The sequence below is a fragment of the Scyliorhinus torazame genome, unplaced genomic scaffold (assembly GCF_047496885.1).
Source record: "Scyliorhinus torazame isolate Kashiwa2021f unplaced genomic scaffold, sScyTor2.1 scaffold_796, whole genome shotgun sequence".
In the NCBI taxonomy this organism is placed as follows: Eukaryota; Metazoa; Chordata; class Chondrichthyes; order Carcharhiniformes; family Scyliorhinidae; genus Scyliorhinus; species Scyliorhinus torazame.
In genome coordinates this window covers 55,419-82,967 of record NW_027308523.1, presented here as the reverse complement: position 1 = coordinate 82,967, position 27,549 = coordinate 55,419, and the positions used below count along the sequence as shown (strand labels likewise).

General features: G+C 57.3%; 1 protein-coding gene across 1 annotated transcript in view; it reads right to left on the bottom strand.

The window, feature by feature from the left end:
• The window catches only part of LOC140406690 (kinesin heavy chain-like), a gene marked incomplete at its 3' end in the record, with an annotated part of 45,103 nt that overhangs the window by 2,663 nt on the left and 14,891 nt on the right, over positions 1–27,549 (bottom strand). The window contains exons 8-14 of the mRNA XM_072494672.1: positions 27,237–27,385; positions 23,708–23,856; positions 21,989–22,149; positions 19,187–19,255; positions 16,847–17,053; positions 14,209–14,355; positions 1,686–1,874 (exon numbers count right to left, since the gene is read on the bottom strand). Coding sequence (XP_072350773.1) covers positions 1,686–1,874; positions 14,209–14,355; positions 16,847–17,053; positions 19,187–19,255; positions 21,989–22,149; positions 23,708–23,856; positions 27,237–27,385 — 1,071 coding nt within the window. The remainder of the gene's footprint in view (positions 1–1,685; positions 1,875–14,208; positions 14,356–16,846; positions 17,054–19,186; positions 19,256–21,988; positions 22,150–23,707; positions 23,857–27,236; positions 27,386–27,549) is intronic.

Below are 27,549 nucleotides of genomic sequence, written 5' to 3'. Positions count from 1 at the left end.
ACTGTCCCCATCAAACACTCCCAGGACAGGTACAGTATGGGGTTAGATACAGAGTAAAGCTCTCTCTACACTGTCCCCATCAAACACGCCCAGGACAGGTACATCACGGGGTTAGATACAGAGTAAAGCTCCCTCTACACTGTCCCCATCAAACACTCCCAGGACAGGTACAGCACAGGGTTAGATACAGAGTAAAGCTCCCTCTACACTGTCCCCATCAAACACTCCCAGGACAGTTACAGCACGGGGTTAGATACAGAGTAAAGCTCCCTCTACACTGTCCCCATCAAACACTCCCAGGACAGGTACAGCACGGGGTTAGATACAGAGTAAAGCTCCCTCTACACTGTCCCCATCAAACACTCCCGGGACAGGTACAGCACGGTGTTAGATACAGAGTAAAGCTCCCTCTACACTGTCCCCATCAAACACTCCCGGGACAGGTACAGCACGGGGTTAGATACAGAGTAAAGCTCCCTCTACACTGTCCCCATCAAACACTCCCAGGACAGGTACAGCACGGGGTTAGATACAGAGTAAAGCTCTCTCTACACTGTCCCCATCAAACACTCCCAGGACAGGTACAGTACGGGGTTAGATACAGAGTAAAGCTCCCTCTACACTGTCCCCATCAAACACTCCCAGGACAGGTACAGCACGGGGTTAGATACAGAGTAAAGCTCTCTCTACACTGTCCCCATCAAACACTCCCAGGACAGGTACAGTACGGGGTTAGATACAGAGTAAAGCTCTCTCTACACTGTCCCCATCAAACACGCCCAGGACAGGTACAGCACGGGGTTAGATACAGAGTAAAGCTCCCTCTACACTGTCCCCATCAAACACTCCCAGGACAGGTACAGTACGGGGTTAGATACAGAGTAAAGCTCTCTCTACACTGTCCCCATCAAACACGCCCAGGACAGGTACAGCACGGGGTTAGATACAGAGTAAAGCTCCCTCTACACTGTCCCCATCAAACACTCCCAGGACAGGTACAGCACAGGGTTAGATACAGAGTAAAGCTCCCTCTACACTGTCCCCATCAAACACTCCCAGGACAGGAACAGCACGGGGTTAGATACAGAGGGAAGCTCCCTCTACACTGTCCCCATCAAACACTCCCAGGACAGGTACAGCACGGGGTTAGATACAGAGTAAAGCTCCCTCTACACTGTCCCCATCAAACACTCCCAGGACAGGTCCAGCACGGGGTTAGATACAGAGTAAAGCTCCCTCTACACTGTCCCCATCAAACACTCCCAGGACAGGAACAGCACGGGGTTAGATACAGAGTAAAGCTCCCTCCACACTGTCCCCATCAAACACTCCCAGGACAGGTACAGCACGGGGTTAGATACAGAGTAAAGCTCCCTCTAGACTGTCCCCATCAAACACTCCCAGGACAGGTACAGCACGGGGTTAGATACAGAGTAAAGCTCCCTCTACACTGTCCCCATCAAACACTCCCAGGACAGGAACAGCACGGGGTTAGATACAGAGGGAAGCTCCCTCTACACTGTCCCCATCAAACACTCCCAGGACAGGTACAGCATGGGGTTAGATACAGAGTAAAGCTCCCTCTACACTGTCCCCATCAAACACTCCCAGGACAGGTACAGCACGGGGTTAGAGACAGAGTAACGTGCGTTGCCCTCGCGCTCTCTCTCCCTCACTACGCCTACCTGCGAGATGAGAAGTTGGCAGGTGGAGAGCTCCCGGTTATTCTCCTCCATCTTCCGGCTGTACTCGGTCTGTGTCTCCTCCAGTTTCCGGCATCGCTTGATCAGCGTCTTCACCTCGGACTTCATCTTGCTGATATAGAGCCGCGCGACCGTGAACTCTTCCTCCAGCGCTCCGCTGAACTCCACGGGCTGGGGACCGGGTGGGGGGGGGGGGGGGGGGGGGGTGGGGGGGGAGAGGAAACAGAGCCAGAGAGAGAGAGTGGAAGAGAGGGAGAGGAGATGGGTTATCAGAGTTATTCACAGGGGGGGTCCCCCGGAGGGAGTGTCAATATCAATAAAATCAAACACTAGTGTTTTGTGCTTAAACAAATTGATTACAATGGGATGAGAGAAGAACTAGCTAAGGTAGACTGGGAGCAAAGACTTTATGGTGAAGCAATTGAGGAACAGTGGAGAACCTTCCAAGTGATTTTTCACAGTGCTCAGCAAAGGTTTGTACCAACAAAAAGGAAGGACGGTAGAAGGAGGGAAAATCGACCGTGGATATCTAAGGAAATAAGGGAGAGTATCAAATTGAAGGAAAAAGCATACAAAGTGGCAAAGATTAGTGGGAGACCAGAGGACTGGGAAATCTTTAGGGGGCAACAGAAAGCCACTAAAAAAGCTATAAAGAAGAGTAAGATAGATTAAGAGAGTAAACTTGCTCAGAATGTAAGAACAGATAAAAGTTTCTACAAATATGTAAAACACAAAAGAGTGGCTAAGGTAAATATTGGTCCTTTAGAGGGTGAGAAGGGAGATTTAGTAATGGGAGGTGAGGAAATGGCTGAGGAACTGAACAGGTTTTTTGGGTCGGTCTTCACAGTGGAAGACACAAATAACATGCCAGTGACTGATGGAAATGAGGCTATGACAGGTGAGGACCTTGAGAGGATTGTTATCACCAAGGAGGTAGTGATGGGCAAGCTAATGGGGCTAAAGGTAGACAAGTCTCCTGGACCTGATGGAATGCATCCCAGGGTGCTAAAAGAGATGGCTAGGGAAATTGCAAATGCACTAGTGATAATTTACCAAAATTCACTAGACTCTGGGGTGGTCCCGGCGGATTGGAAATTAGCAAACGTGACACCACTGTTTAAAAAAGGAGGTAGGCAGAAAGCGGGTAATTATAGGCCAGTGAGCTTAACTTCGGTAGTAGGGAAGATGCTGGAATCTATCATCAAGGAAGAAATAGCGAGGCATCTGGATAGAAATTGTCCCATTGGACAGACGCAGCATGGGTTCATAAAGGGCAGGTCGTGCCTAACTAATTTAGTGGATTTTTTTGAGGACATTAACAGTGCGGTAGATAACGGGGAGCCAATGGATGTGGTATATCTGGATTTCCAGAAAGCCTTTCACAAGGTGCCACACAAAAGGTTGCTGCATAAGATAAAGATGCATGGCATTAAGGGGAAAGTAGGAGCATGGATAGAGGATTGGTTAATTAATAGAAAGCAAAGAGTGGGGATTAATGGGTGTTTCTCTGGTTGGCAATCAGTAGCTAGTGGTGTCCCTCAGGGATCAGTGTTGGGCCCACAACTGTTCACAATTTACAGAGGTGATTTGGAGTTGGGGACCAAGGGCAATGTGTCCAAGTTTGCAGACGACACTGAGATAAGTGGTAAAGCAAAAAGTGCAGAGGATACTGGAAGTCTGCAGAGGGATTTGGACAGGCTAAGTGAATGGGCTAGGGTCTGGCAGATGGAATACAATGTTGACAAATGTGAGGTTATCCATTTTGGTGGGAATAATAGCAAAAGGGATTATTATTTAGATGATAAAATATTAAAACATGCTGCTGTGCAGAGAGACCTGGGTGTGCTAGTGCATGAGTCGCAAAAAGTTGGTTCACAGGTGCAGCAGGTGATTAAGAAGGCCAATGGAATTTTGTCCTTCATCGCTAGAGGGATGGAGTTTAAGACTAGGGAGGTTATGCTGCAATTGTATAAGGTGTGAGTGAGGCCACACCTGGAATATTGTGTCCAGTTTTGGTCTCCTTGCCTGGGAAAGGACGTACTGGCACTGGAGGGTGTGCAGAGGAGATTCACTAGGTTAATCCCAGAGCTGAAGGGGTTGGATTACGAGGAGAGGTTGAGTATACTGGGATTGTACTCGTTGGAATTTAGAAGGATGCGGGGGGATCTGATAGAAACATTATGAAGGGAATAGATAGGATAGATGCGGGCAGGTTGTTTCCACTGGCGGGTGAAAGCAGAACTAGGGGGCATAGCCTCAAAATAAGGGGAAGTAGATTTAGGACTGAGTTTAGGAGGAACTTCTTCACCCAAAGGGTTGTGAATCTATGGAATTCCTTGTGAAGCAGTAGAGGCTCCTTCATTAAATGTTTTTAAGATAAAGATAGATAGTTTTTTGAAGAATAAAGGGATTAAGGGTTATGGTGTTTGGGCCGGAAAGTGGAGCTGAGTCCACAAAAGATCAGCCACGATCTCATTGAATGGTGGAGCAGGCTCGAGGGGCCAGATGGCCGATTCCTGCTCCTAGTTCTTATGTGCATGAGGGTCCCCGGGGGGAGTGTGTCAGTATTTACAGGAGGGTCCCTGGGGGGAGTGCGTCAGTATTTACAGGAGAGTCCCCGGAGAGAGTGTGTCAGTATTTACAGGAGGGTCCCCGGGGGGAGTGTGTCAGTATTTACAGGAGGGTCCCCGGGGGGAGTGTGTCAGTATTTACAGGAGGGTCCCTGGGGGGAGTGCGTCAGTATTTACAGGAGGGTCCCCAGAGGGAGAGTGTCAGTATTTACAGGAGTGTCCCCGGAGAGAGTGTGTCAGTATTTACAGGAGAGTCCCCGGAGAGAGTGTGTCTGTATTTACAGGAGGGTCCCCGGAGAGAGTGTGTCAGTATTTACAGGAGGGTCCCCGGAGGGAGTGTGTCAGTATTTACAGGAGGGTCCCAGGAGGGAGTGTGTCAGTATTTACAGGAGAGTCCCCGGAGAGAGTGTGTCAGTATTTACAGGAGGGTCCTCGGAGGGAATGTGTCAGTATTTACAGGAGGGTCCCCGGAGGGAGCGTGTCAGTATTTACAGGATGGTCCCTGGGGGAGTGTGTCAGTATTTACAGGAGAGTCCCCGGAGGGAGTGTGTCAGTATTTGCAGGAGGGTCCCCGGAGGGAGTGTGTCAGTATTTACAGGAGGGTCCCCGGGGGGAGTGTATCAGTATTTACAGGAGAGTCCCCGGAGAGAGTGTGTCAGTATTTACAGGAGGGTCCCCAGAGAGGGTGTGTCAGTATTTACAGGAGGGTCCCCGGAGGGAGTGTGTCAGTATTTACAGGAGGGACCCGGAGGGAGTGTATCAGTATTTACAGGAGAGTCCCCGGAGAGAGTGTGTCAGTATTTACAGGAGGGTCCCCAGAGAGAGTGTGTCAGTATTTACAGGAGGGTCCCCGGAGAGAGTGTGTCAGTATTTACAGGAGGGTCCCCGGAGGGAGTGTGTCAGTATTTACAGGAGGGTCCCCGGAGGGAGTGTGTCAGTATTTACAGGAGGGTTCCCGGGGGGAGTGTGTCAGTATTTACAGGAGGGTCCCCGGAGGGAGTGTGTCAGTATTTACAGGAGAGTCCCCGGAGAGAGTGTGTCAGTATTTACAGGAAGGTCCCGGGGGGGAGAGTGTCAGTATTTACAGGAAGGTCCCCGGAGGGAGAGTGTCAGTATTTACAGGAGGGTCCCGGGGGGGAGAGTATCAGTATTTACAGGAAGGTCCCCGGAGGGAGTGTGTCAGTATTTACAGGAGGGTCCACGGAGAGAGTGTGTCAGTATTTACAGGAAGGTCCCCGGGGGAGTGTGTCAGTATTTACAGGAGAGTCCCCGGAGGGAGTGTGTCAGTATTTACAGGAGGGTCCCCGGAGGGAGAGTGTCAGTATTTACAGGAGGGTCCCCGGAGGGAGTGTGTCAGTATTTAGAGGAGGGTCCCCGGAGGGAGTGTGTCAGTATTTACAGGAGGGTCCCCGGAGGGAGTGTATCAGTATTTACAGGAGAGTCCCCGGAGAGAGTGTGTCAGTATTTACAGGAGGGTCCCCGGAGGGAGTGAGTCAGTATTTACAGGAGGGTCCCCGGTGGGAGAGTGTCAGTATTTACAGGAGGGTCCCCGGGGGGAGAGTGTCAGTATTTACAGGAAGGTCCCCGGAGAGAGTGTGTCAGTATTTACAGGAGGGTCCCCGGAGAGAGTGTGTCAGTATTTACAGGAGGGTCCCCGGAGGAAGTGTGGAGGTATTTACAGGAGGGTCCCCGGAGGGAGTGTGTCAGTATTTACAGGAGGGTCCCCGGAGGGAGTGTGTCAGTATTTACAGGAGGGTCCCCGGAGGGAGTGTGTCAGTATTTACAGGAGGGTCCCCAGAGAGAGTGTGTCAGTATTTACAGGAGGGTCCCCGGGGGGAGAGTGTCAGTATTTACAGGAGGGTCCCCGGGGGGAGAGTGTCAGTATTTACAGGAAGGTCCCCAGAGAGAGTGTGTCAATATTTACAGGAGAGTCCCCGGAGAGAGTGTGTCAGTATTTACAGGAGGGTCCCCGGAGAGAGTGTGTCAGTATTTACAGGAGAGTCCCCGGAGGGAGTGTGTCAGTATTTACAGGAGGGTCCCCGGAGGGAGTGTGTCAGTATTTACAGGAGGGTTCCCTGGGGGAGTGTGTCAGTATTTACAGGAGAGTCCCTGGAAAGAGTGTGTCAGTATTTACAGGAGAGTCCCCGGAGAGAGTGTGTCAGTATTTACAGGAGGGTCCCCGGAGAGAGTGTGTCAGTATTTACAGGAGGTTCCCTGGAGAGAGTGTGTCAGTATTTACAGGAGAGTCCCCAGAGAGAGTGTGTCAGTATTTACAGGAGGGTCCCCGGAGGGAGTGTGTCAGTATTTACAGGAGAGTCCCCAGAGAGAGTGTGTCAGTATTTACAGGAGGGTCCCCGGTGGGAGTGTGTCAGTATTTACAGGAGGGTCCCCGGAGGGAGTGTGTCAGTATTTACAGGATGGTCCCCGGAGGGAGTGTGTCAGTATTTACAGGAGGTTCCCCGGAGGGAGTGTGTCAGTATTTACAGGAGGGTCCCCGGAGGGAGTGTGTCAGTATTTACAGGATGGTCCCCGGAGGGAGTGTGTCAGTATTTACAGGAGGGTCCCCGGAGAGAGTGTGTCAGTATTTACAGGAGGGTCCCCGGAGGGAGTGTGTCAGTATTTACAGGAGGGTCCCTGGAGGGAGTGTGTCAGTATTTACAGGAGAGTCCCCGGAGAGAGTGTGTCAGTATTTACAGGAGGGTCCCCGGAGAGAGTGTGTCAGTATTTACAGGAGGGTCCCCAGAGAGAGTGTGTCAGTATTTACAGGAGAGTCCCCGGGGGGAGTGTGTCAGTATTTACAGGAGAGTCCCCGGAGGGAGTGTGTCAGAATTTACAGGAGGGTCCCCGGGGGGAGAGTGTCAGTATTTACAGGAAGGTCCCCGGAGAGAGTGTGTCAGTATTTACAGGAGAGTCCCCGGTAGGGAGTGTGTCAGTATTTACAGGAGGGTCCCCGGGGGGGAGAGTGTCAGTATTTACAGGAGGGTCCCCGGAGAGAGTGTGTCAGTATTTACAGGAGGGTCCCCGGAGAGAGTGTGTCATTATTTACAGGAGGGTCCCCGGAGAGAGTGTGTCAGTATTTACAGGAGAGTCCCCAGAGGGAGTGTATCAGTATTTACAGGAAGGTCCCCGGGTGGAGAGTGTCAGTATTTGCAGGAGAATCCCCGGAGAGAGTGTGTCAGTATTTGCAGGAGAATCCCGGAGTGAGTGTGTCATTATTTACAGGAAGGTCCCCGGGTGGAGAGTGTCAGTATTTACAGGAGGGTCCCCGGAGAGAGTGTGTCAGTATTTACAGGAGAGGCCCCGGAGGGAGTGTGTCATTATTTACAGGAGGGTCCCCGGAGGGAGTGTGTCAGTATTTACAGGAGGGTCCCCGGAGGGAGTGTGTCAGTATTTACAGGAGGGTCCCCAGAGAGAGTGTGTCAGTATTTACAGGAGGGTCCCCGGAGGGAGTGTGTCAGTATTTACAGGAGGGTCCCCGGAGGGAGTGTGTCAGTATTTACAGTAGAGTCCCCGGAGAGAGTGTGTCAGTATTTACAGGAAGGTCCCGGGGTGGAGAGTGTCAGTATTTACAGGAAGGTCCCCGGAGGGAGAGTGTCAGTATTTACAGGAGGGTCCCGGGGGGGAGAGTATCAGTATTTACAGGAAGGTCCCCAGAGGGAGTGTGTCAGTATTTACAGGAGGGTCCACGGAGAGAGTGTGTCAGTATTTACAGGAAGGTCCCCGGGGGAGTGTGTCAGTATTTACAGGAGAGTCCCCGGAGGGAGTGTGTCAGTATTTACAGGAGGGTCCCCGGAGGGAGTGTGTCAGTATTTACAGGAGGGTCCCCGGAGGGAGAGTGTCAGTATTTACAGGAGGGTCCCCGGAGGGAGTGTGTCAGTATTTAGAGGAGGGTCCCCGGAGGGAGTGTGTCAGTATTTACAGGAGGGTCCCCGGAGGGAGTGTATCAGTATTTACAGGAGAGTCCCCGGAGAGAGTGTGTCAGTATTTACAGGAGGGTCCCCGGAGGGAGTGAGTCAGTATTTACAGGAGGGTCCCCGGTGGGAGAGTGTCAGTATTTACAGGAGGGTCCCCGGGGGGAGAGTGTCAGTATTTACAGGAAGGTCCCCGGAGAGAGTGTGTCAGTATTTACAGGAGGGTCCCCGGAGGAAGTGTGTAGGTATTTACAGGAGGGTCCCCGGAGGGAGTGTGTCACTATTTACAGGAGGGTCCCCGAAGGGAGTGTGTCAGTATTTACAGGAGGGTCCCCGGAGGGAGTGTGTCAGTATTTACAGGAGGGTCCCCAGAGAGAGTGTGTCAGTATTTACAGGAGGGTCCCCGGGGGGAGAGTGTCAGTATTTACAGGAGGGTCCCCGGGGGGAGAGTGTCAGTATTTACAGGAAGGTCCCCGGAGAGAGTGTGTCAATATTTACAGGAGAGTCCCCGGAGAGAGTGTGTCAGTATTTATAGGAGGGTCCCCGGAGAGAGTGTGTCAGTATTTACAGGAGAGTCCCCGGAGGGAGTGTGTCAGTATTTACAGGAGGGTCCCCGGAGGGAGTGTGTCAGTATTTACAGGAGGGTTCCCTGGGGGAGTGTGTCAGTATTTACAGGAGAGTCCCTGGAAAGAGTGTGTCAGTATTTACAGGAGAGTCCCCGGAGAGAGTGTGTCAGTATTTACAGGAGGGTCCCCGGAGAGAGTGTGTCAGTATTTACAGGAGGTTCCCTGGAGAGAGTGTGTCAGTATTTACAGGAGAGTCCCCAGAGAGAGTGTGTCAATATTTACAGGAGGGTCCCCGGAGGGAGTGTGTCAGTATTTACAGGAGAGTCCCCAGAGAGAGTGTGTCAGTATTTACAGGAGGGTCCCCGGTGGGAGTGTGTCAGTATTTACAGGAGGGTCCCCGGAGGGAGTGTGTCAGTATTTACAGGAGGGTCCCCGGAGGGAGTGTGTCAGTATTTACAGGAGGGTCCCCGGGGGGAGAGTGTCAGTAATTACAGGAGGGTCCCCCGAGGGAGTGTGTCAGTATTTACAGGAGGGTCCCTGGAGGGAGTGTGTCAGTATTTACAGGAGAGTCCCCGGAGAGAGTGTGTCAGTATTTACAGGAGGTTCCCTGGAGAGAGTGTGTCAGTATTTACAGGAGGGTCCCCGGAGGGAGTGTGTCAGTATTTACAGGAGGGTCCCCGGGGGGAGTGTGTCAGTATTTACAGGATGGTCCCCGGAGGGAGTGTGTCAGTATTTACAGGAGGGTCCCCGGAGGGAGTGTGTCAGTATTTACAGGAGGGTCCCCGGAGGGAGTGTGTCAGTATTTACAGGATGGTCCCCGGAGGGAGTGTGTCAGTATTTACAGGAGGGTCCCCGGAGAGAGTGTGTCAGTATTTACAGGAGGGTCCCCGGAGGGAGTGTGTCAGTATTTACAGGAGGGTCCCTGGAGGGAGTGTGTCAGTATTTACAGGAGAGTCCCCGGAGAGAGTGTGTCAGTATTTACAGGAGGGTCCCCGGAGAGAGTGTGTCAGTATTTACAGGAGGGTCCCCAGAGAGAGTGTGTCAGTATTTACAGGAGAGTCCCCGGGGGGAGTGTGTCAGTATTTACAGGAGAGTCCCCGGAGGGAGTGTGTCAGAATTTACAGGAGGGTCCCCGGGGGGAGAGTGTCAGTATTTACAGGAAGGTCCCCGGAGAGAGTGTGTCAGTATTTACAGGAGAGTCCCCGGAGGGAGTGTGTCAGTATTTACAGGAGGGTCCCCGGGGGGAGAGTGTCAGTATTTACAGGAGGGTCCCCGGAGAGAGTGTGTCAGTATTTACAGGAGAGTCCCCAGAGGGAGTGTATCAGTATTTACAGGAAGGTCCCCGGGTGGAGAGTGTCAGTATTTGCAGGAGAATCCCCGGAGAGAGTGTGTCAGTATTTGCAGGAGAATCCCCGGAGTGAGTGTGTCAGTATTTACAGGAAGGTCCCCGGGTGGAGAGTGTCAGTATTTACAGGAGGGTCCCCGGAGAGAGTGTGTCAGTATTTACAGGAGAGTCCCCGGAGGGAGTGTGTCATTATTTACAGGAGGGTCCCCGGAGGGAGTGTGTCAGTATTTACAGGAGGGTCCCCGGAGGGAGTGTGTCAGTATTTACAGGAGGGTCCCCAGAGAGAGTGTGTCAGTATTTACAGGAGGGTCCCCGGAGGGAGTGTGTCAGTATTTACAGGAGGGTCCCCGGAGAGAGTGTGTCAGTATTTACAGGAGGGTCCCCGGAGAGAGTGTGTCAGTATTTACAGGAGAGTCCCCGGAGAGAGTGTGTCAGTATTTACAGGAGGGTCCCCGGGGGGAGTGTGTCAGTATTTACAGGAGAGTCCCCGGGAAGAATGTGTCAGTATTTACAGGAGAGTCCCCGGAGAGAGTGTGTCAGTATTTACAGGAGGGTCCCCGGAGAGAGTGTGTCAGTATTTACAGGAGAGTCCCCGGAGAGAGTGTGTCAGTATTTACAGGAGGGTCCCCGGGGGAGTGTGTCAGTATTTAAAGGAGGGTCCCCGGAGAGAGTGTGTCAGTATTTACAGGAGAGTCCCCGGAGAGTGTGTCAGTATTTACAGGAGGGTCACGGGAGAGAGTGTGTCAGTATTTACAGGAGGGTCCCCGGATAGAGTCTGTCAGTATATACAGGAGGGTCCCCGGAGAGAGTGTGTCAGTATTTACAGGAGGGTCCCCGGAGAGAGTGTGTCAGTATTTACAGGAGAGTCCCCGGAGAGTGTGTCAGTATTTACAGGAGGGTCACGGGAGAGAGTGTGTCAGTATTTACAGGAGGGTCCCCGGAGAGAGTGTGTCAGTATTTACAGGAGGGTCCCCGGAGAGAGTGTGTCAGTATTTACAGGAGAGTCCCCGGAGGGAGTGTGTCAGTATTTACAGGAGGGTCCCCGGAGAGAGTGTGTCAGTATTTACAGGAGAGTCCCCGGAGAGTGTGTCAGTATTTACAGGAGGGTCACGGGAGAGAGTGTGTCAGTATTTACAGGAGGGTCCCCGGAGAGAGTGTGTCAGTATTTACAGGAGGGTCTCCGGAGAGAGTGTGTCAGTATTTACAGGAGAGTCCCCGGAGGGAGTGTGTCAGTATTTACAGGAGGGTCCCCGGAGAGAGTGTGTCAGTATTTACAGGAGAGTCCCCGGAGGGAGTGTGTCAGTATTTACAGGAGGGTTCCCGGAGAGAGTGTGTCAGTATTTACAGGAGGGTCCCCGGAGAGAGTGTGTCAGTATTTACAGGAGAATCCCCGGAGAGAGTGTGTCAGTATTTACAGGAGTGTCACCGGAGGGAGTGCGTCAGTATTTACAGGAGGGTCCCTGGAGGGAGTGTGTCAGTATTTACAGGAGTCTCCCCGGAGGGAGTGTGTCAGTATTTACAGGAGGGTCCCCGGAGGGAGTGTGTCAGTATTTACAGGAGGGTCCCCGGAGAGAGTGTATCAGTATTTACAGGAGGGTCCCGGGAGGGAGTGTGTCAGTATTTACAGGAGGGACCCCGGAGGGAGTGTGTTAATATTTACAGGAGGGTCCCCGGAGGGAGTGTGTCAGTATTTACAGGAGGGTCCCCGTAGAGAGTGTGTCAGTATTTACAGGAGGGTCCCCGGAGGGAGTGTGTCAGTATTTACAGGAGTCTCCCCGGAGGGAGTGTGTCAGTATTTACAGGAGGGTCCCCGGGGGGAGAGTGTCAGTATTTACAGGAGAGTCCCCGGAGAGAGTGTGTCAGTATTTACAGGAGAGTCCCCGGAGGGAGTGTGTCAGTATTTACAGGAGAGTCCCCGGAGGGAGTGTGTCAGTATTTACAGGAGGGTCCCCGGGGGGAGTGTGTCAGTATTTACAGGAGAGTCCCCGGAGAGAGTGTGTCAGTATTTACAGGAGAGTCTCCGGAGGGAGTGTGTCAGTATTTACAGGAGAGTCCCCGGAGGGAGTGTGTCAGTATTTACAGGAGGGTCCCCGGGTGGCGAGTGTCAGTATTTGCAGGAGAGTCCCCGGAGAGAGTGTGTCAGTATTTACAGGAAGGTCCCCGGAGGGAGTGTGTCAGTATTTACATGAGGGTCCCCGGAGAGAGTGTGTCAGTATTTACAGGAGAGTCCCCGGAGGGAGTGTGTCAGTATTTACAGGAGGGTCCCCGGAGAGAGTGTGTCAGTATTTACAGGAGGGTCCCCGGGGGGAGTGTGTCAGTATTTCCAGGAGGGTCCCCGGAGAGAGTGTGTCAGTATTTACAGGAGGGTCCCCGGAGGGAGTGTGTCAGTATTTACAGGAGGGTCCCCGGAGAGAGTGTGTCAGTATTTACCGGAGAGTCCCCGGAGAGAGTGTGTCAGTATTTACAGGAGGGTCCCTGGAGAGAGTGTGTCAGTATTTACAGGAGAGTCCCCAGGGTGAGTGTGTCAGTATTTACAGGAGGGTCCCCGGGGGAAGTGTGTCAGTATTTACAGGAGGGTCCCCGGAGGGAGTGTGTCAGTATTTACAGGAGAGTCCCCGGGGGGAGTGTGTCAGTATTTACAGGAGGGTCCCCGGGGGGAGTGTGTCAGTATTTACAGGAGAGTCCCCGGAGAGAGTGTGTCAGTATTTACAGGAGAGTCCCCGGAGAGAGAGTGTCAGTATTTACAGGAGTCTCCCCGGGGGGAGTGTGTCAGTATTTACAGGAGGGTCCCCGGAGGGAGTGTGTCAGTATTTACAGGAGGGTCCCCGGAGAGAGTGTGTCAGTATTTACAGGAGGGTCCCCGGAGAGTGTGTGTCAGTATTTACAGGAGAGTCCCCGGAGAGAGTGTGTCAGTATTTACAGGAGGGTCCCCGGAGAGAGTGTGTCAGTATTTACAGGAGGGTCCCCGGAGAGAGTGTGTCAGTGTTTACAGGAGTGTCCCTGGAGGGAGTGTGTCAGTATTTACAGGAGGGTCCCCGGGGGGAGTGTGTCGGTATTTACAGGAGAGTCCCCGGAGAGAGTGTGTCAGTATTTACAGGAGAGTCCCCGGAGAGAGAGTGTCAGTATTTACAGGACTCTCCCCGGGGGGAGTGTGTCAGTATTTACAGGAGGGTCCCCGGAGGGAGTGTGTCAGTATTTACAGGAGTGTCCCCGGAGAGAGTGTGTCAGTATTTACAGGAGGGTCCCCGGAGAGAGTGTGTCAGTGTTTACAGGAGTGTCCCCGGAGGGAGTGTGTCAGTATTTACAGGAGGGTCCCCGGGGGGAGTGTGTCAGTATTTACAGGAGAGTCCCCGGAGAGAGTGTGTCAGTATTTACAGGAGAGTCCCCGGAGAGAGAGTGTCAGTATTTACAGGAGGGTCCCTGGAGGGAGTGTGTCAGTATTTACAGGAGGGTCCCCGGAGGGAGTGTGTCAGTATTTACAGGAGGGTCCCCGGAGAGAGTGTGTCAGTATTTACAGGAGGGTCCCCGGAGAGTGTGTGTCAGTATTTACAGGAGAGTCCCCGGAGAGAGTGTGTCAGTATTTACAGGAGGGTCCCCGGAGAGAGTGTGTCAGTATTTACAGGAGGGTCCCCGGAGAGAGTGTGTCAGTGTTTACAGGAGTGTCCCTGGAGGGAGTGTGTCAGTATTTACAGGAGGGTCCCCGGGGGGAGTGTGTCAGTATTTACAGGAGAGTCCCCGGAGAGAGTGTGTCAGTATTTACAGGAGAGTCCCCGGAGAGAGAGTGTCAGTATTTACAGGACTCTCCCCGGGGGGAGTGTGTCAGTATTTACAGGAGGGTCCCCGGAGGGAGTGTGTCAGTATTTACAGGAGGGTCCCCGGAGAGAGTGTGTCAGTATTTACAGGAGGGTCCCCGGAGAGTGTGTGTCAGTATTTACAGGAGAGTCCCCGGAGAGAGTGTGTCAGTATTTACAGGAGGGTCCCCGGAGAGAGTGTGTCAGTATTTACAGGAGGGTCCCCGGAGAGAGTGTGTCAGTATTTACAGGAGAGTCCCCGGAGGGAGTGTGTTAATATTTCTAGCGGGGTGGGGTGGGGGGTCTGTTGCGTTCCACTCACCACTTTCCACTCTCCATTGCCCACGATCTTATTCAAGTCGCTCAGATCTTTCAGCAGGCTGTTTAATACATCGGCAATCCGCTTCTTTTGATGGTTGCTCAGTTCCTGAGCATGGTGGAGTTCGGCCTCCAGCGTGATGAGAGTTGTCTGGGAGTGCGGTTGTGGACGAGAGATATGGGGCTGTTAATATGAAGTTCTAATCCCACATTCTTCCCCGCTCCCTGTGGGAGCGAGTCCCACATTCTCCCCCACTCCCCGCGGGAGCGAGTCCCACATTCTCCCCCACTCCCCGCGGGAGCGAGTCCCTCATTCTCCCCCACTCCCCGTGGGAGCGAGTCCCACATTCTCCCCCGCTCCCCGCGGGAGCGAGTCCCACATTCTCCCCCACTCCCCGCGGGAGCGAGTCCCACATTCTCCCCCACTCCCCGCGGGAGCGAGTCCCACATTCTCCCCACTCCCCGCGGGAGCGAGTCCCACATTCTCCCCACTCCCCGCGGGAGCGAGTCCCACATTCTCCCCACTCCCCGCGGGAGCGAGTCCCACATTCTCCCTCACTCCCCGCGGGAGCGAGTCCCTCATTCTCCCCCACTCCCCGCGGGAGCGAGTCCCACATTCTCCCCACTCCCCGCGGGGGCGAGTCCCACATTCTCCCCCACTCCCCGCGGGAGCGAGTCCCTCATTCTCCCCCACTCCCCGCGGGAGCGAGTCCCACATTCTCCCCACTCCCCGCGGGAGCGAGTCCCACATTCTCCCCACTCCCCGCGGGAGCGAGTCCCACATTCTCCCCCCACTCCCCGCGGGAGCGAGTCCCACATTCTCCCCCCACTCCCTGCGGGAGCGAGTCCCACATTCTCCCCACTCCCCACGGGAGCCAGTCCCACATTCTCCCCCACTCCCCGCGGGAGTGAGTCACACATTCTCCCCCACACCCCGCGGGAGCGAGTCCCACATTCTCCCCCACTCCCCGCGGGAGCCAGTCCCACATTCTCCCTCATTCCCCGCGGGAGCGTGTCCCACATTCTCCCCCACTCCCCGCGGGAGCGAGTCCCACATTCTACCCCACTCCCCGTGAGAGCGAGTCCCACATTCTCCCCCACTCCCCGCGGGAGCGAGTCCCACATTCTCCCCCTCTCCCAACGGGAGCGAGTCCCACATTCTACCCCACTCCCCGTGAGAGCGAGTCCCACATTCTCCCCCACTCCCCGCGGGAGCGAGTCCCACATTCTCCCCCTCTCCCAACGGGAGCGAGTCCCTCATTCTCCCCCACTCCCAACGGGAGCGAGTCCCTCATTCTCCCCCACTCCCCACGGGAGTGAGTCCCACATTCTCCCCCACTCTCCGTGGGAGCGAGTCCCACATTCTCCCTCACTCCCCGTGGCAGCGAGTCCCACATTCTCCCCACTCCCCGTGGGAGCGAGTCCCACATTCTGCCCCACTCCCCGTGGGAGCGACTCCCGCATTCTCCCCCACTCCCCGTGGGAGCGAGTCCCACATTCTCCCCTACTCCCCTTGGGTGTGAGTCCCAGATTCTCCCCCACTCCCCATGGGAGCGAGTCCCACATTCTCCCCCGCTCCCCGCGGGAGCGAGTCCCACATTCTCCCCTACTTCCCTTGGGTGTGAGTCCCACATTCTTCCCCACTCCCCATGGGAGCGAGTCCCACATTCTCCCCCGCTCCCCGCGGTAGCGAGTCCCATATTCTCCCCCATGGGACACTCCCACAGTGCGGCGCTCCCTCAGCACTGACACTCCCACAGTGCGGCGCTCCCTCAGCACCGACCCTCCCACAGTGCGGCGCTCCCTCAGCACCGACCCTCCCACAGTGCGGCGCTCCCTCAGCACTGACCCTCCCACAGTGCGGCGCTCCCTCAGCACTGACCCTCCCACAGTGCGGCGCTCCCTCAGCACTGACCCTCCCACAGTGCGGCACTCCCTCAGCACTGACCCTCCCACAGTGCGGCGCTCCCTCGGCACTGACCCTCCCACAGTGCGGCGCTCCCTCAGCACTGACCCTCCCACAGTGCGGCGCTCCCTCAGCACTGACCCTCCCACAGTGCGGCGCTCCCTCGGCACTCACCCTCCCACAGTGCGGCGCTCCCTCGGCACTGACCCTCCCACAGTGCGGCGCTCCCTCAGCACTGACCCTCCCACAGTGCGGAGCTCCCTCAGCACTGACCGTCCCACAGTGCGGCGCTCCCTCAGCACTGACCCTCCCACAGTGCGGAGCTCCCTCAGCACTGACCCTCCCACAGTGCGGCGCTCCCTCAGCACCGACCCTCCCACAGTGCGGCGCTCCCTCAGCACTGACCCTCCCACAGTGCGGCGCTCCCTCAGCACTGACCCTCCCACAGTGCGGAGCTCCCTCAGCACTGACCCTCCCACAGTGCGGAGCTCCCTCAGCACTGACCCTCCCACAGTGCGGAGCTCCCTGAGCACTGACCCTCCCACAGTGCGGAGCTCCCTCAGCACTGACCCTCCCACAGTGCGGCGCTCCCTCAGCACTGACCCTCCCACAGTGCGGAGCTCCCTCAGCACTGACCCTCCCACAGTGCGGAGCTGCCTCAGCACTGACCCTCCCACAGTGCGGAGCTCCCTCAGCACTGACCCTCCCCCGTCGCAGCGCCGTTTGTGCCGCTCACCATTTTCTTGGCCAGCTCGTCGGTCAGCATTCTGTTCTGTTTGCTCATTTCCTCCACCTCCTGCGACTTGTGGTCGTAGTTAACGGCCAGTTCTTCCAGCGCCTGGAGCACCTCCTTCACCTCGTCTTTCGCGCTGTCGTTCTCGACCTGCAGCCGACTCAGTTCCTCCTGGATCTTTTCGTTGTCGCCCCGCGTCGACGCCAGCAGCTTGCAGTGAGGGGGGAGCGGGGTGGGGGGGGGGAGAGGAGAAGGGGAATAAAATCAGACCACTAAACTCACAGCAACATAGCTTCAGGTACGCACCACCCTCTCCCGCTCTCTCACACTCCCGCTCTCTCACACTCCCTCTCTCTCGCGCTCCCTCTCGCTCACTCTCTCCCGCACTCGCTCTCTCTCGCGCTCTCTCTCTCTCTCTCGCTCCCTCTCTCTCTCTCGCTCCCTCTCTCTCTCTCGCTCCCTCTCTCTCTCTCGCTCCCTCTCTCTCTCTCGCTCCCTCTCTCTCTCTCGCTCCCTCTCTCTCTCTCGCTCCCTCTCTCTCTCTCGCTCCCTCTCTCTCTCTCGCTCCCTCTCTCTCTCTCGCTCCCTCGTTCTCTCTCGCTCCCTCTCTCTCTCGCACTCCCTCTCGCGCTCCCTCTCTCTCGCGCTCCCTCTCTCTCTAGCGTTCCCTCGCTCTCGCGCTCCCCCTCTCTCGCACTCCCTCTCTCTCTCTCGCTCCCTCTCTCTCTCGCTCCCTCTCTCTCTCGCACTCCCTCTCTCTCTCGCGCTCCCTCTCTCTCTCTCGCTCCCTCTCTCTCTCGCGCTCCTTCTCTCTCTCGCGCTCCTTCTCTCTCTCGCGCTCCCTCTCTCTCTCGCGCTCCCTCTCTCTCTCGCGCTCCCTCTCTCTCTCGCGCTCCGTCTCTCTCTCGCGCTCCCTCTCTCTTTCTCGCTCCCTCTCTCTCTCGCTCCCTCTCTCTCTCCCTCTCTCTCTCTCGCACTCCCTCTCTCTCTCTCGCTCCCTCTCTCTCTCTCTCGCTCCCTCTCTCTCTCTCTCGCTCCCTCTCTCTCTCGCGCTCCCTCTCTCTCTCGCGCTCCCTCTCTCTCTCGCGCTCCCTCTCTCTCTCGCTCCCTCTCTCTCGCGCTCCCTCCCTCTCTCGCGCTCCCTCTCTCTCTCGCGCTCCCTCTCTCTAGCGCTCCCCCTCTCTCTCTCGCTCCCTCTCTCTCTCGCACTCCCTCTCTCTCTCTCGCTCCCTCTCTCTCTCTCGCTCCCTCTCTCTCTCTCGCTCCCTCTCTCTCTCACACTCCCTCTCTCTCACACTCCCTCTCTCTCACGCTCCCTCTCTCTCACGCTCCCTCTCTCTCGCTCCCTCTCTCTCTCTCTCGCTCCCTCTCTCTCTCGCTCCCTCTCTCTCTCGCGCTCCCTCTCTCTCTCGCGCTCCCTCTCTCTCTCGCTCCCTCCCTCTCTCGCGCTCCCTCTCTCTCTCTAGCGCTCCCCCTCTCTCTCTAGCGCTCCCTCTCTCTCACGCTCCCTCTCTCACGCTCCCTCTCTCGCGCTCCCTCTCTCTCGCGCTCACTCTCTCTCGCGCTCCCTCTCTCTCGCGCTCCCTCTCTCTCGCGCTCCCTCTCTCTCTCTCGCGCTCCCTCTCTCTCTCTCGCGCTCCCTCTCTCTCTCTCGCGCTCCCTCTCTCTCGCGCTCCCTCTCTCTAGCGCTCCCCCTCTCTCTCTAGCGCTCCCTCTATCTAGCGTTCCCTCTCTCTCGCGCTCCCATCTCCAATGTCCCCCTCTCCCACGTTCCTCTCTCTCTCCCATCAAGTGGGGGGTCGGATCGGTAGGTGTGCGGAAGGTGGGCAGACTCGATTTCTGTGCTGTTTTATTCTGTGAACTCCCCTAATCCATAAGACCATCAGACACAGGAGCAGAATTAGGCCACTCGGCCCATCGAGTCGGCTCCGCCGTGGCTGATATTTTCTCATCCCCATTCTCCTGCCTCCTCCCCATCACCCCCGATCCCCTTATTGATCAGGAACCTATCTATCTCTGTCTTAAAGACACTCAGTGAATTGGCCTCCACAGCCTTCTGCGGCAAAGAGTTCCACAGATTCCCCCCCCCTTCTGGCTGGAGAAATTCCTCCCCGTCTCTGTTTTGAAGCCTTCAGTCCGAGATGGTGTCCTCTGCTTCTCGTTTCCCCCACAAGTGGAAACGTCCACGTCCGCTCTATCCCGGGCCTCCTGTAAGTTTCAATAAGATCCCCCCCCCCCCCCCCCGCCCCTCGTCCTTCTAAACTCCCAACGAGCGCGGACCCAGAGTCCTCGACCGCTTCCTCGTACGGCGACCTCTTCGATCCGGGCGCTGACGCCTCCTACCTCGTCCTGGTCAAGCATCTGGCATTTCAGTTGCTCCACAATCTGGCTGTGCAGGTTGATGTCGTCGTCCTGGGGAGGGGTGGGGGTGGGGGGATACAGAGACACGACAGAGAGGTTAGAGGACACCGCGTTGACGCTCAGCCCCCTCCTCGAGCCTGTTACACAGGAACAGGAGGATCCCATTCAGCCCCCTCCTCGAGCCTGTTACACAGGAACAGGAGGATCCCATTCAGCCCCCTCCTCAAGCCTGTTACACAGGAACAGGAGGATCCCACTCAGCCCCCTCCTCCTCCTCGAGCCTGTTACAGAGGAACAGGAGGATCCCATTCAGCCCCCTCCTCCTCCTCGAGCCTGTTACACAGGAACAGGAGGATCCCATTCAGCCCCCTCCTCCTCCTCGAGCCTGTTACACAGGAACAGGAGGATCCCATTCAGCCCCCTCCTCGAGCCTGTTACACAGGAACAGGAGGATCCCATTCAGCTCCCTCCTCCTCAAGCCTGTTACACAGGAACAGGAGGATCCCATTCAGCCCCCTCCTCGAGCCTGTTACACAGGAACAGGAGGATCCCATTCAGCCCCCTCCTCCTCCTCGAGACTGTTACACAGGAACAGGAGGATCCCATTCAGCCTCCTCCTCGAGCCTGTTACACAGGAACAGGAGGATCCCATTCAGGCCCCTCCTCCTCCTCGAGCCTGTTACACTGGAACAGGAGGATCCCATTCAGCTCCCTCATCCTCGAGCCTGTTACACAGGAACAGGAGGATCCCATTCAGCCCCCTCCTCCTCCTTGAGCCTGTTACACAGGAACAGGAGGATCCCATTCAGCCCCCTCCTCCTCCTCGAGCCTGTTACACAGGAACAGGAGGATCCCATTCAGCCCCCTCCTCCTCCTCGAGCCTGTTACACAGGAACAGGAGGATCCCATTCAGCCCCCTCCTCGAGCCTGTTACACAGGAACAGGAGGATCCCATTCAGCCCCCTCCTCGAGCCTGTTACACAGGAACAGGAGGATCCCATTCAGCCCCCTCCTCCTCCTCGAGCCTGTTACGCAGGAACAGGAGGATCCCATTCAGCTCCCTCATCCTCGAGCCTGTTACACAGGAACAGGAGGATCCCATTCAGCCCCCTCCTCCTCCTCGAGCCTGTTACACAGGAACAGGAGGATCCCATTCAGCCCCCTCCTCCTCCTCGAGCCTGTTACACAGGAACAGGAGGATCCCATTCAGCCCCCTCCTCCTCCTCGAGCCTGTTACACTGGAACAGGAGGATCCCATTCAGCCCCCTCCTCCTCCTCGAGCCTGTTACGCAGGAACAGGAGGATCCCATTCAGCTCCCTCATCCTCGAGCCTGTTACACAGGAACAGGAGGATCCCATTCAGCCCCCTCCTCCTCCTCGAGCCTGTTACACAGGAACAGGAGGATCCCATTCAGCCCCCTCCTCCTCCTCGAGCCTGTTACACAGGAACAGGAGGATCCCATTCAGCCCCCTCCTCCTCCTCGAGCCTGTTACACAGGAACAGGAGAATCTCATTCTGCCCCCTCCTCGAGCCTGTTACACAGGAACAGGAGGATCCCATTCAGCCCCCTCCTCGAGCCTGTTACACAGGAACAGGAGGATCCCATTCAGCCCCCTCCTCCTCCTCGAGCCTGTTACACAGGAACAGGAGGATCCCATTCAGCCCCCTCCTCGAGCTCTGTTACACAGGAACAGGAGGATCCCATTCAGCCCCCTCCTCCTCCTCGAGCCTGTTACACAGGAACAGGAGGATCCCATTCAGCCCCCCCCTCCTCCTCCTCGAGCCTGTTACACAGGAACAGGAGGATCCCATTCAGCCCCCTCCTCCTCCTCGAGCCTGTTACACTGGAACAGGAGGATCCCATTCAGCCCCCTCCTCCTCCTCGAGCCTGTTACGCAGGAACAGGAGGATCCCATTCAGCCCCCTCCTCGAGCCTGTTACACAGGAACAGGAGGATCCCATTCAGCCCCCTCCTCCTCCTCGAGCATGTTACACAGGAAAAGGAGGATCCCATTCAGCCCCCTCCTCCTCCTCGAGCCTGTTACACAGGAACAGGAGGATCCCATTCAGCCCCCTCCTCCTCCTCGAGCATGTTACACAGGAACAGGAGGATCCCATTCAGCCCCCTCCTCCTCCTCGAGCCTGTTACACAGGAACAGGAGGATCCCATTCAGCCCCCTCCTCCTCCTCGAGCCTGTTACACAGCAACAGGAGGATCCCATTCAGCCCCCTCCTCGAGCCTGTTACACAGGAACAGGAGGATCCCATTCAGCCCCCTCCTCGAGCCTGTTACACAGGAACAGGAGGATCCCATTCAGCCCCCTCCTCCTCCTCGAGCCTGTTACACAGGAACAGGAGGATCCCATTCAGCCCCCTCCTCCTCCTTGAGCCTGTTACACAGCAACAGGAGGATCCCATTCAGCCCCCTCCTCCTCGAGCCTGTTACACAGGAACAGGAGGATCCCATTCAGCCTCCTCCTCGAGCCTGTTACACAGGAACAGGAGGATCCCATTCAGCCCCCTGCTCCTCCTTGAGCCTGTTACACAGCAACAGGAGGATCCCATTCAGCCCCCTCCTCCTCGAGCCTGTTACACAGGAACAGGAGGATCCCATTCAGCCTCCTCCTCGAGCCTGTTACACAGGAACAGGAGGATCCCATTCAGCCCCCTCCTCCTCGAGCCTGTTACACAGGAACAAGAGGATCCCATTCAGCCTCCTCCTCGAGCCTGTTACACAGGAACAGGAGGATCCCGTCGCTTCTCGTTCTCCGATCTCACCGTACCTTGTCATCCAAGTGTTTGTAGAGCTTGCGAATCTCTTCCTCGTATTTCTGCCGCTCCTCCTCGGAGATGTGGATCACGATGGACGAATTGTCCGCAATCGGTGTCGCCTCGAACCGTTCCTCCTTCTCGGGCAGCTGCTCGTTCTCCGGTACGTTCTCTCCTGCACGAGGCGGGGGTCGGGGGGGGGGGGTAAAGGAAACCTTGGTCAGACGCTCTCTCCCGGTCGCTGGTCGGAACGAAGGGGTGGAACGGTGAGGGATCTGGTGAGCAGCGTAATTGTGAGGTGATGTATTTTGGACTGTCGGAGGATACAGCAGGATTTAGATTGTTTGGAGACTTGGGCGGAGACATGGCAGATGGAGTTTAATCCGGACAAATGTGAGGTAATGTATTTTGGAAGGTCTAATGCAGGTCGGGAATACACAGTGAATGGTAGAACCCTCAAGAGTATTGACAGTCAGAGAGATCTAGGAGTACAGGTCCACAGGTCATTGAAAGGGGCGACACAGGTGGAGAAGGTAGTCAAGAAGGCCGACGGCATGCTTGCCTTCATTGGCCGGGGCATTGAGTATAAGAATTGGCAAGTCATGTTGCAGCTGTATAGAACCTTAGTTAGGCCACACTTGGAGTATAGTGTTCAATTCTGGTCGCCACACTACCAGAAGGATGTGGAGGCTTTAGAGAGGGTGCAGAAGAGATTTACCAGAATGTTGCCTGGTATGGAGGGCATTAACTATGAGGAGCGGTTGAATAAACTCGGTTTGTTCTCACTGGAACGACGGAGGTTGAGGGGCGACCTGATAGAGGTCTACAAAATTATAGGGAGGGGTGTAGGGGGCTGGAGGAGGTTACAGATATAGGGAGGGGTGTAGGGGGATGGGGCAGGTTACAGAGATAGGGAGGGTTGTAGGGGGCTGGAGGAGGTTACAGAGATAGGGAGGGGTGTAGGGGGCTGGAGGAGTTTACAGAGATAGGGAGGGGTGTAGGGGCTGGAGGAGGCTACAGAGAAAGGGAGGGGGTGTAGTGGGCTGGAGGAGGTTACAGAGATAGGGAGGACTGTAGGGGGATGGGGGAGGTTACAGAGATAGGGAGGGTTGTAGGGGGCTGGAGGAGGTTACAGAGATAGGGAGGGGTGTCGGGGAGCTGGAGGGGGTTACAGAGATAGGGAGGGGTGTAGGGGACTGGAGGAGGTTACAGAGATAGGGAGGGGTGTAGGGGACAGGAGGAGGTTACAGAGATAGGGAGGGGTGTCGGGGGCTGGAGGAGGTTACAGAGATAGGGAGGGTTGTAGGGGACTGGAGGAGGTTACAGAGATAGGGAAGGGTGTAGGGGGGCTGGAGGAGGTTACAGAGATAAGGAGGGGTGTAGGGGGTTGGAGGAGGTTACAGAGATAGGGGAGGGGTGTAGGGGCTGGAGGAGGTTACAGAGATAGGGAGTGTTATAGGGGACTGGAGGAGGTTACAGAGATAGGGAAGGGTGTAGGGGGGCTGGAGGAGGTTACAGAGATAAGGAGGGGTGTAGGGACTGGAGGGGGTTACAGAGATTGAGAGGGGTGTAGGGGGCTGGAGGAGGTTACAGAGATAGGGAGGGGTGTAGGGGCTGGAGGAGGTTACAGAGATAGGGAGGGGTGTAGGGGGGCTGGAGGAGGTTACAGAGATAGGGAGGGTTGTAGGGGCTGGAGGAGGAGGTGACAGAGATGGGAGGGGGTGGGTACGCACCGTTGCGCCATCGGTTCAGCTCGGTCTCCAAGCGGCGGATGGTGTCCTTGTTCGCTTTATTCTTCTCCTTCTCCTTGTCGAATTTCTTTTTCCATTCCTCTGCTGTCAACTCCAGGTTCACCGAGACTGTGTTCCTGATGGTCTTGGCCCTGTGGAGGGAGGGCGGCAGGTTAGGGCGAGGGTCACGGGCCTGTGGGAGCGTTGGAGGGTCGGTGCTGAGGGAGCTCCGCACTGTGGGAGGGTCAGTGCTGAGGGGAGCTCCGCACTGTGGGAGGGTCCAGTGCTGAGGGAGCTCCGCACTGTGGGAGGGTCAGTGCTGAGGGAGCGCCGCACTGTGGGAGGGTCAGTGCTGAGGGAGCTCCGCACTGTGGGAGGGTCAGTGCTGAGGGAGCGCCGCACTGTGGGAGGGTCGGTGCTGAGGGAGCGCCGCACTGTGGGAGGGTCGGTGCTGAGGGAGCTCCGCACTGTGGGAGGGTCAGTGCTGAGGGAGCTCCGCACTGTGGGAGGGTCAGTGCTGAGGGAGCTCCGCACTGTGGGAGGGTCAGTGCTGAGGGAGCACCGCACTGTGGGAGGGTCAGTGCTGAGGGAGCTCCGCACTGTGGGAGGGTCAGTGCTGAGGGAGCTCCGCACTGTGGGAGGGTCAGTGCTGAGGGAGCTCCGCACTGTGGGAGGGTCAGTGCTGAGGGAGTGCCACACTGTGGGAGGGTCCAGTGCTGAGGGATCTCCGCACTGTGGGAGGGTCAGTGCTGAGGGAGTGCCGCACTGTGGGAGGGTCAGTGCTGAGGGAGCGCCGCACTGTGGGAGGGGTCAGTGCTGAGGGAGCGCCGCACTGTGGGAGGGTCAGTGCTGAGGGAGCGCCGCACTGTGGGAGGGTCAGTGATGAGGGAGCTCCGCACTGTGGGAGGGTCAGTGCTGAGGGAGCTCCGCACTGTGGGAGGGTCAGTGCTGAGGGAGCGCCGCACTGTGGGAGCGTCAGTGCTGGGGGGAGCGCCGCACTGTGGGAGGGTCGGTGCTGAGGGAGCTCCGCACTGTGGGAGGGTCAGTGCTGAGGGAGCGCCGCACTGTGGGAGGGTCAGTGCTGAGGGGAGCTCCGCACTGTGAGAGGGTCAGTGCTGAGGGAGCGTCGCACTGTGGGAGGGTCAGTGCTGAGGGACCTCCGCACTGTGGGAGGGTCAGTGCTGAGGGAGCGCCGCACTGTGGGAGGGTCAGTGCTGAGGGAGTGCCGCACTGTGGGAGGGTCAGTGCTGAGGGAGCACCGCACTGTGGGAGGGTCAGTGCTGAGGGAGCGCCGCACTGTGGGAGGGTCAGTGCTGAGGGAGATCCGCACTGTGGGAGGGTCGGTGCTGAGGGAGTGCCGCACTGTGGGAGGGTCAGTGCTGAGGAGCTCCGCACTGTGGGAGGTCAGTGCTGAGGGAGCTCCGCACTGTGGGAGGGTCAGTGCTGAGGGAGCTCCGCACTGTGGGGAGGGTCAGTGCTGAGGGAGCTCCGCACTGTGGGAGGGTCAGTGCTGAGGGAGCTCCGCACTGTGGGAGGGTCGGTGCTGAGGGAGCTCCGTACTGTGGGAGGGGTCAGTGCTGAGGGAGCGCCGCACTGTGGGAGGGTCGGTGCTGAGGGACCTCCGCACTGTGGGAGGGGTCAGTGCTGAGGGAGCTCCGCACTGTGGGGAGGGTCAGTGCTGAGGGAGCGTCGCACTGTGGGAGGGTCAGTGCTGAGGGACCTCCGCACTGTGGGAGGGTCAGTGCTGAGAGGGAGCGCCGCACTGTGGGAGGGTCAGTGCTGAGGGAGCTCCGCACTGTGGGAGGGTCAGTGCTGAGGGAGCTCCGCACTGTGGGAGGGTCAGTGCTGAGGGAGCGCCGCACTGTGGGAGGGTCCGTGCTGAGGGAGCGCCGCACTGTGGGAGGGTCAGTGCTGAGGGTGCTCCGCACTGTGGGAGGGTCAGTGCTGAGGGAGCGCCGCACTGTGGGAGCGTCAGTGCTGAGGGAGCGCCGCACTGTGGGAGGGTCAGTGCTGAGGGAGCGCCGCACTGTGGGAGGGTCAGTGCTGAGGGAGTGCCGCACTGTGGGAGGTTCAGTGCTGAGGGAGCGCCGCACTGTGGGAGGGTCAGTGCTGAGGGAGCGCCGCACTGTTGGGAGGGTCAGTGCTGTGGGAGGCGCCGCACTGTGGGAGGTTCAGTGCTGAGGGAGATCCGCACTGTGGGAGGTTCAGTGCTGAGGGAGCGCCGCACTGTGGGAGGGCCAGTGCTGAGGGAGCGCCGCACTGTGGGAGGGTCAGTGCTGAGGGAGCGCCGCACTGTGGGAGGGTCAGTGCTGAGGGAGCTCCGCACTGTGAGAGGGTCAGTGCTGAGGGAGCTCCGCACTGTGGGAGGGTCAGTGCTGAGGGAGCACCGCACTGTGGGAGGGTCAGTGCTGAGGGAGCTCCGCACTGTGGGAGGGTCAGTGCTGAGGGAGCTCCGCACTGTGGGAGGGTCAGTGCTGAGGGAGCTCCGCACTGTGGGAGAGCTCCGCACTGTGGGAGGGTCAGTGCTGTGGGAGCTCCGCACTGTGGGAGGGTCAGTGCTGTGGGAGCTCCGCACTGTGGGAGGGTCAGTGCTGAGGGAGCTCCGCACTGTGGGAGGGTCAGTGCTGAGGGAGCTCCGCACTGTGGGAGGGTCAGTGCTGTGGGAGCTCCGCACTGTGGGAGGGTCAGTGCTGTGGGAGCGCCGCACTGTGGGAGGGACAGTGCTGTGGGAGCTCCGCACTGTGGGAGGGTCAGTGCTGTGGGAGCTCCGCACTGTGGGAGGGTCAGTGCTGTGGGAGCTCCGCACTGTGGGAGGGTCAGTGCTGAGGGAGCTCCGCACTGTGGGAGGGTCAGTGCTGAGGGAGCTCCGCACTGTGGGAGGGTCAGTGCTGTGGGAGCTCCGCACTGTGGGAGGGTCAGTGCTGTGGGAGCGCCGCACTGTGGGAGGGTCAGTGCTGAGGGAGCGCCGCACTGTGGGAGGGTCAGTGCTGTGGGAGCTCCGCACTGTGGGAGGGTCAGTGCTGAGGGAGCTCCGCACTGTGGGAGGGTCAGTGCTGAGGGAGCTCCGCACTGTGGGAGGGTCAGTGCTGAGGGAGCGCCGCGCTGTGGGAGGGTCAGTGCTGTGGGAGCTCCGCACTGTGGGAGGGTCAGTGCTGTGGGAGCTCCGCACTGTGGGAGGGTCAGTGCTGAGGGAGCTCCGCACTGTGGGAGGGTCAGTGCTGAGGGAGCTCCGCACTGTGGGAGGGTCAGTGCTGTGGGAGCTCCGCACTGTGGGAGGGTCAGTGCTGTGGGAGCGCCGCACTGTGGGAGGGTCAGTGCTGAGGGAGCGCCGCACTGTGGGAGGGTCAGTGCTGTGGGAGCTCCGCACTGTGGGAGGGTCAGTGCTGAGGGAGCTCCGCACTGTGGGAGGGTCAGTGCTGAGGGAGCTCCGCACTGTGGGAGGGTCAGTGCTGAGGGAGCGCCGCGCTGTGGGAGGGTCAGTGCTGTGGGAGCGTGTGATTTAGGTGAAGGAGACGCTCAACATGTTCCCCACCTTTGGCCAAACATTAATGTTGATTTTGTCTCCGCGTCGTTGAAACTCGATGGAGAACAGCAGATGATGATGGTGGTTCTGCAATTGCCTCCCAGAGAATCCTGAAGAATCCGTGTCATCTTGCTGTCCCGATAGGGTACGTGGGTTTTCTGGTAAAGCAACCGAGAGGATGTACATTCCTTAAATAACATTCGCGGCACACAAGTGCCAGGCAATCACCATCTCCAACAAGAGGAGATCGAACCATCTCCCCTTGACATTCAATGTCATTACCATTGATGAATCCCTAACCACTATCGACATCCCGGGGGGT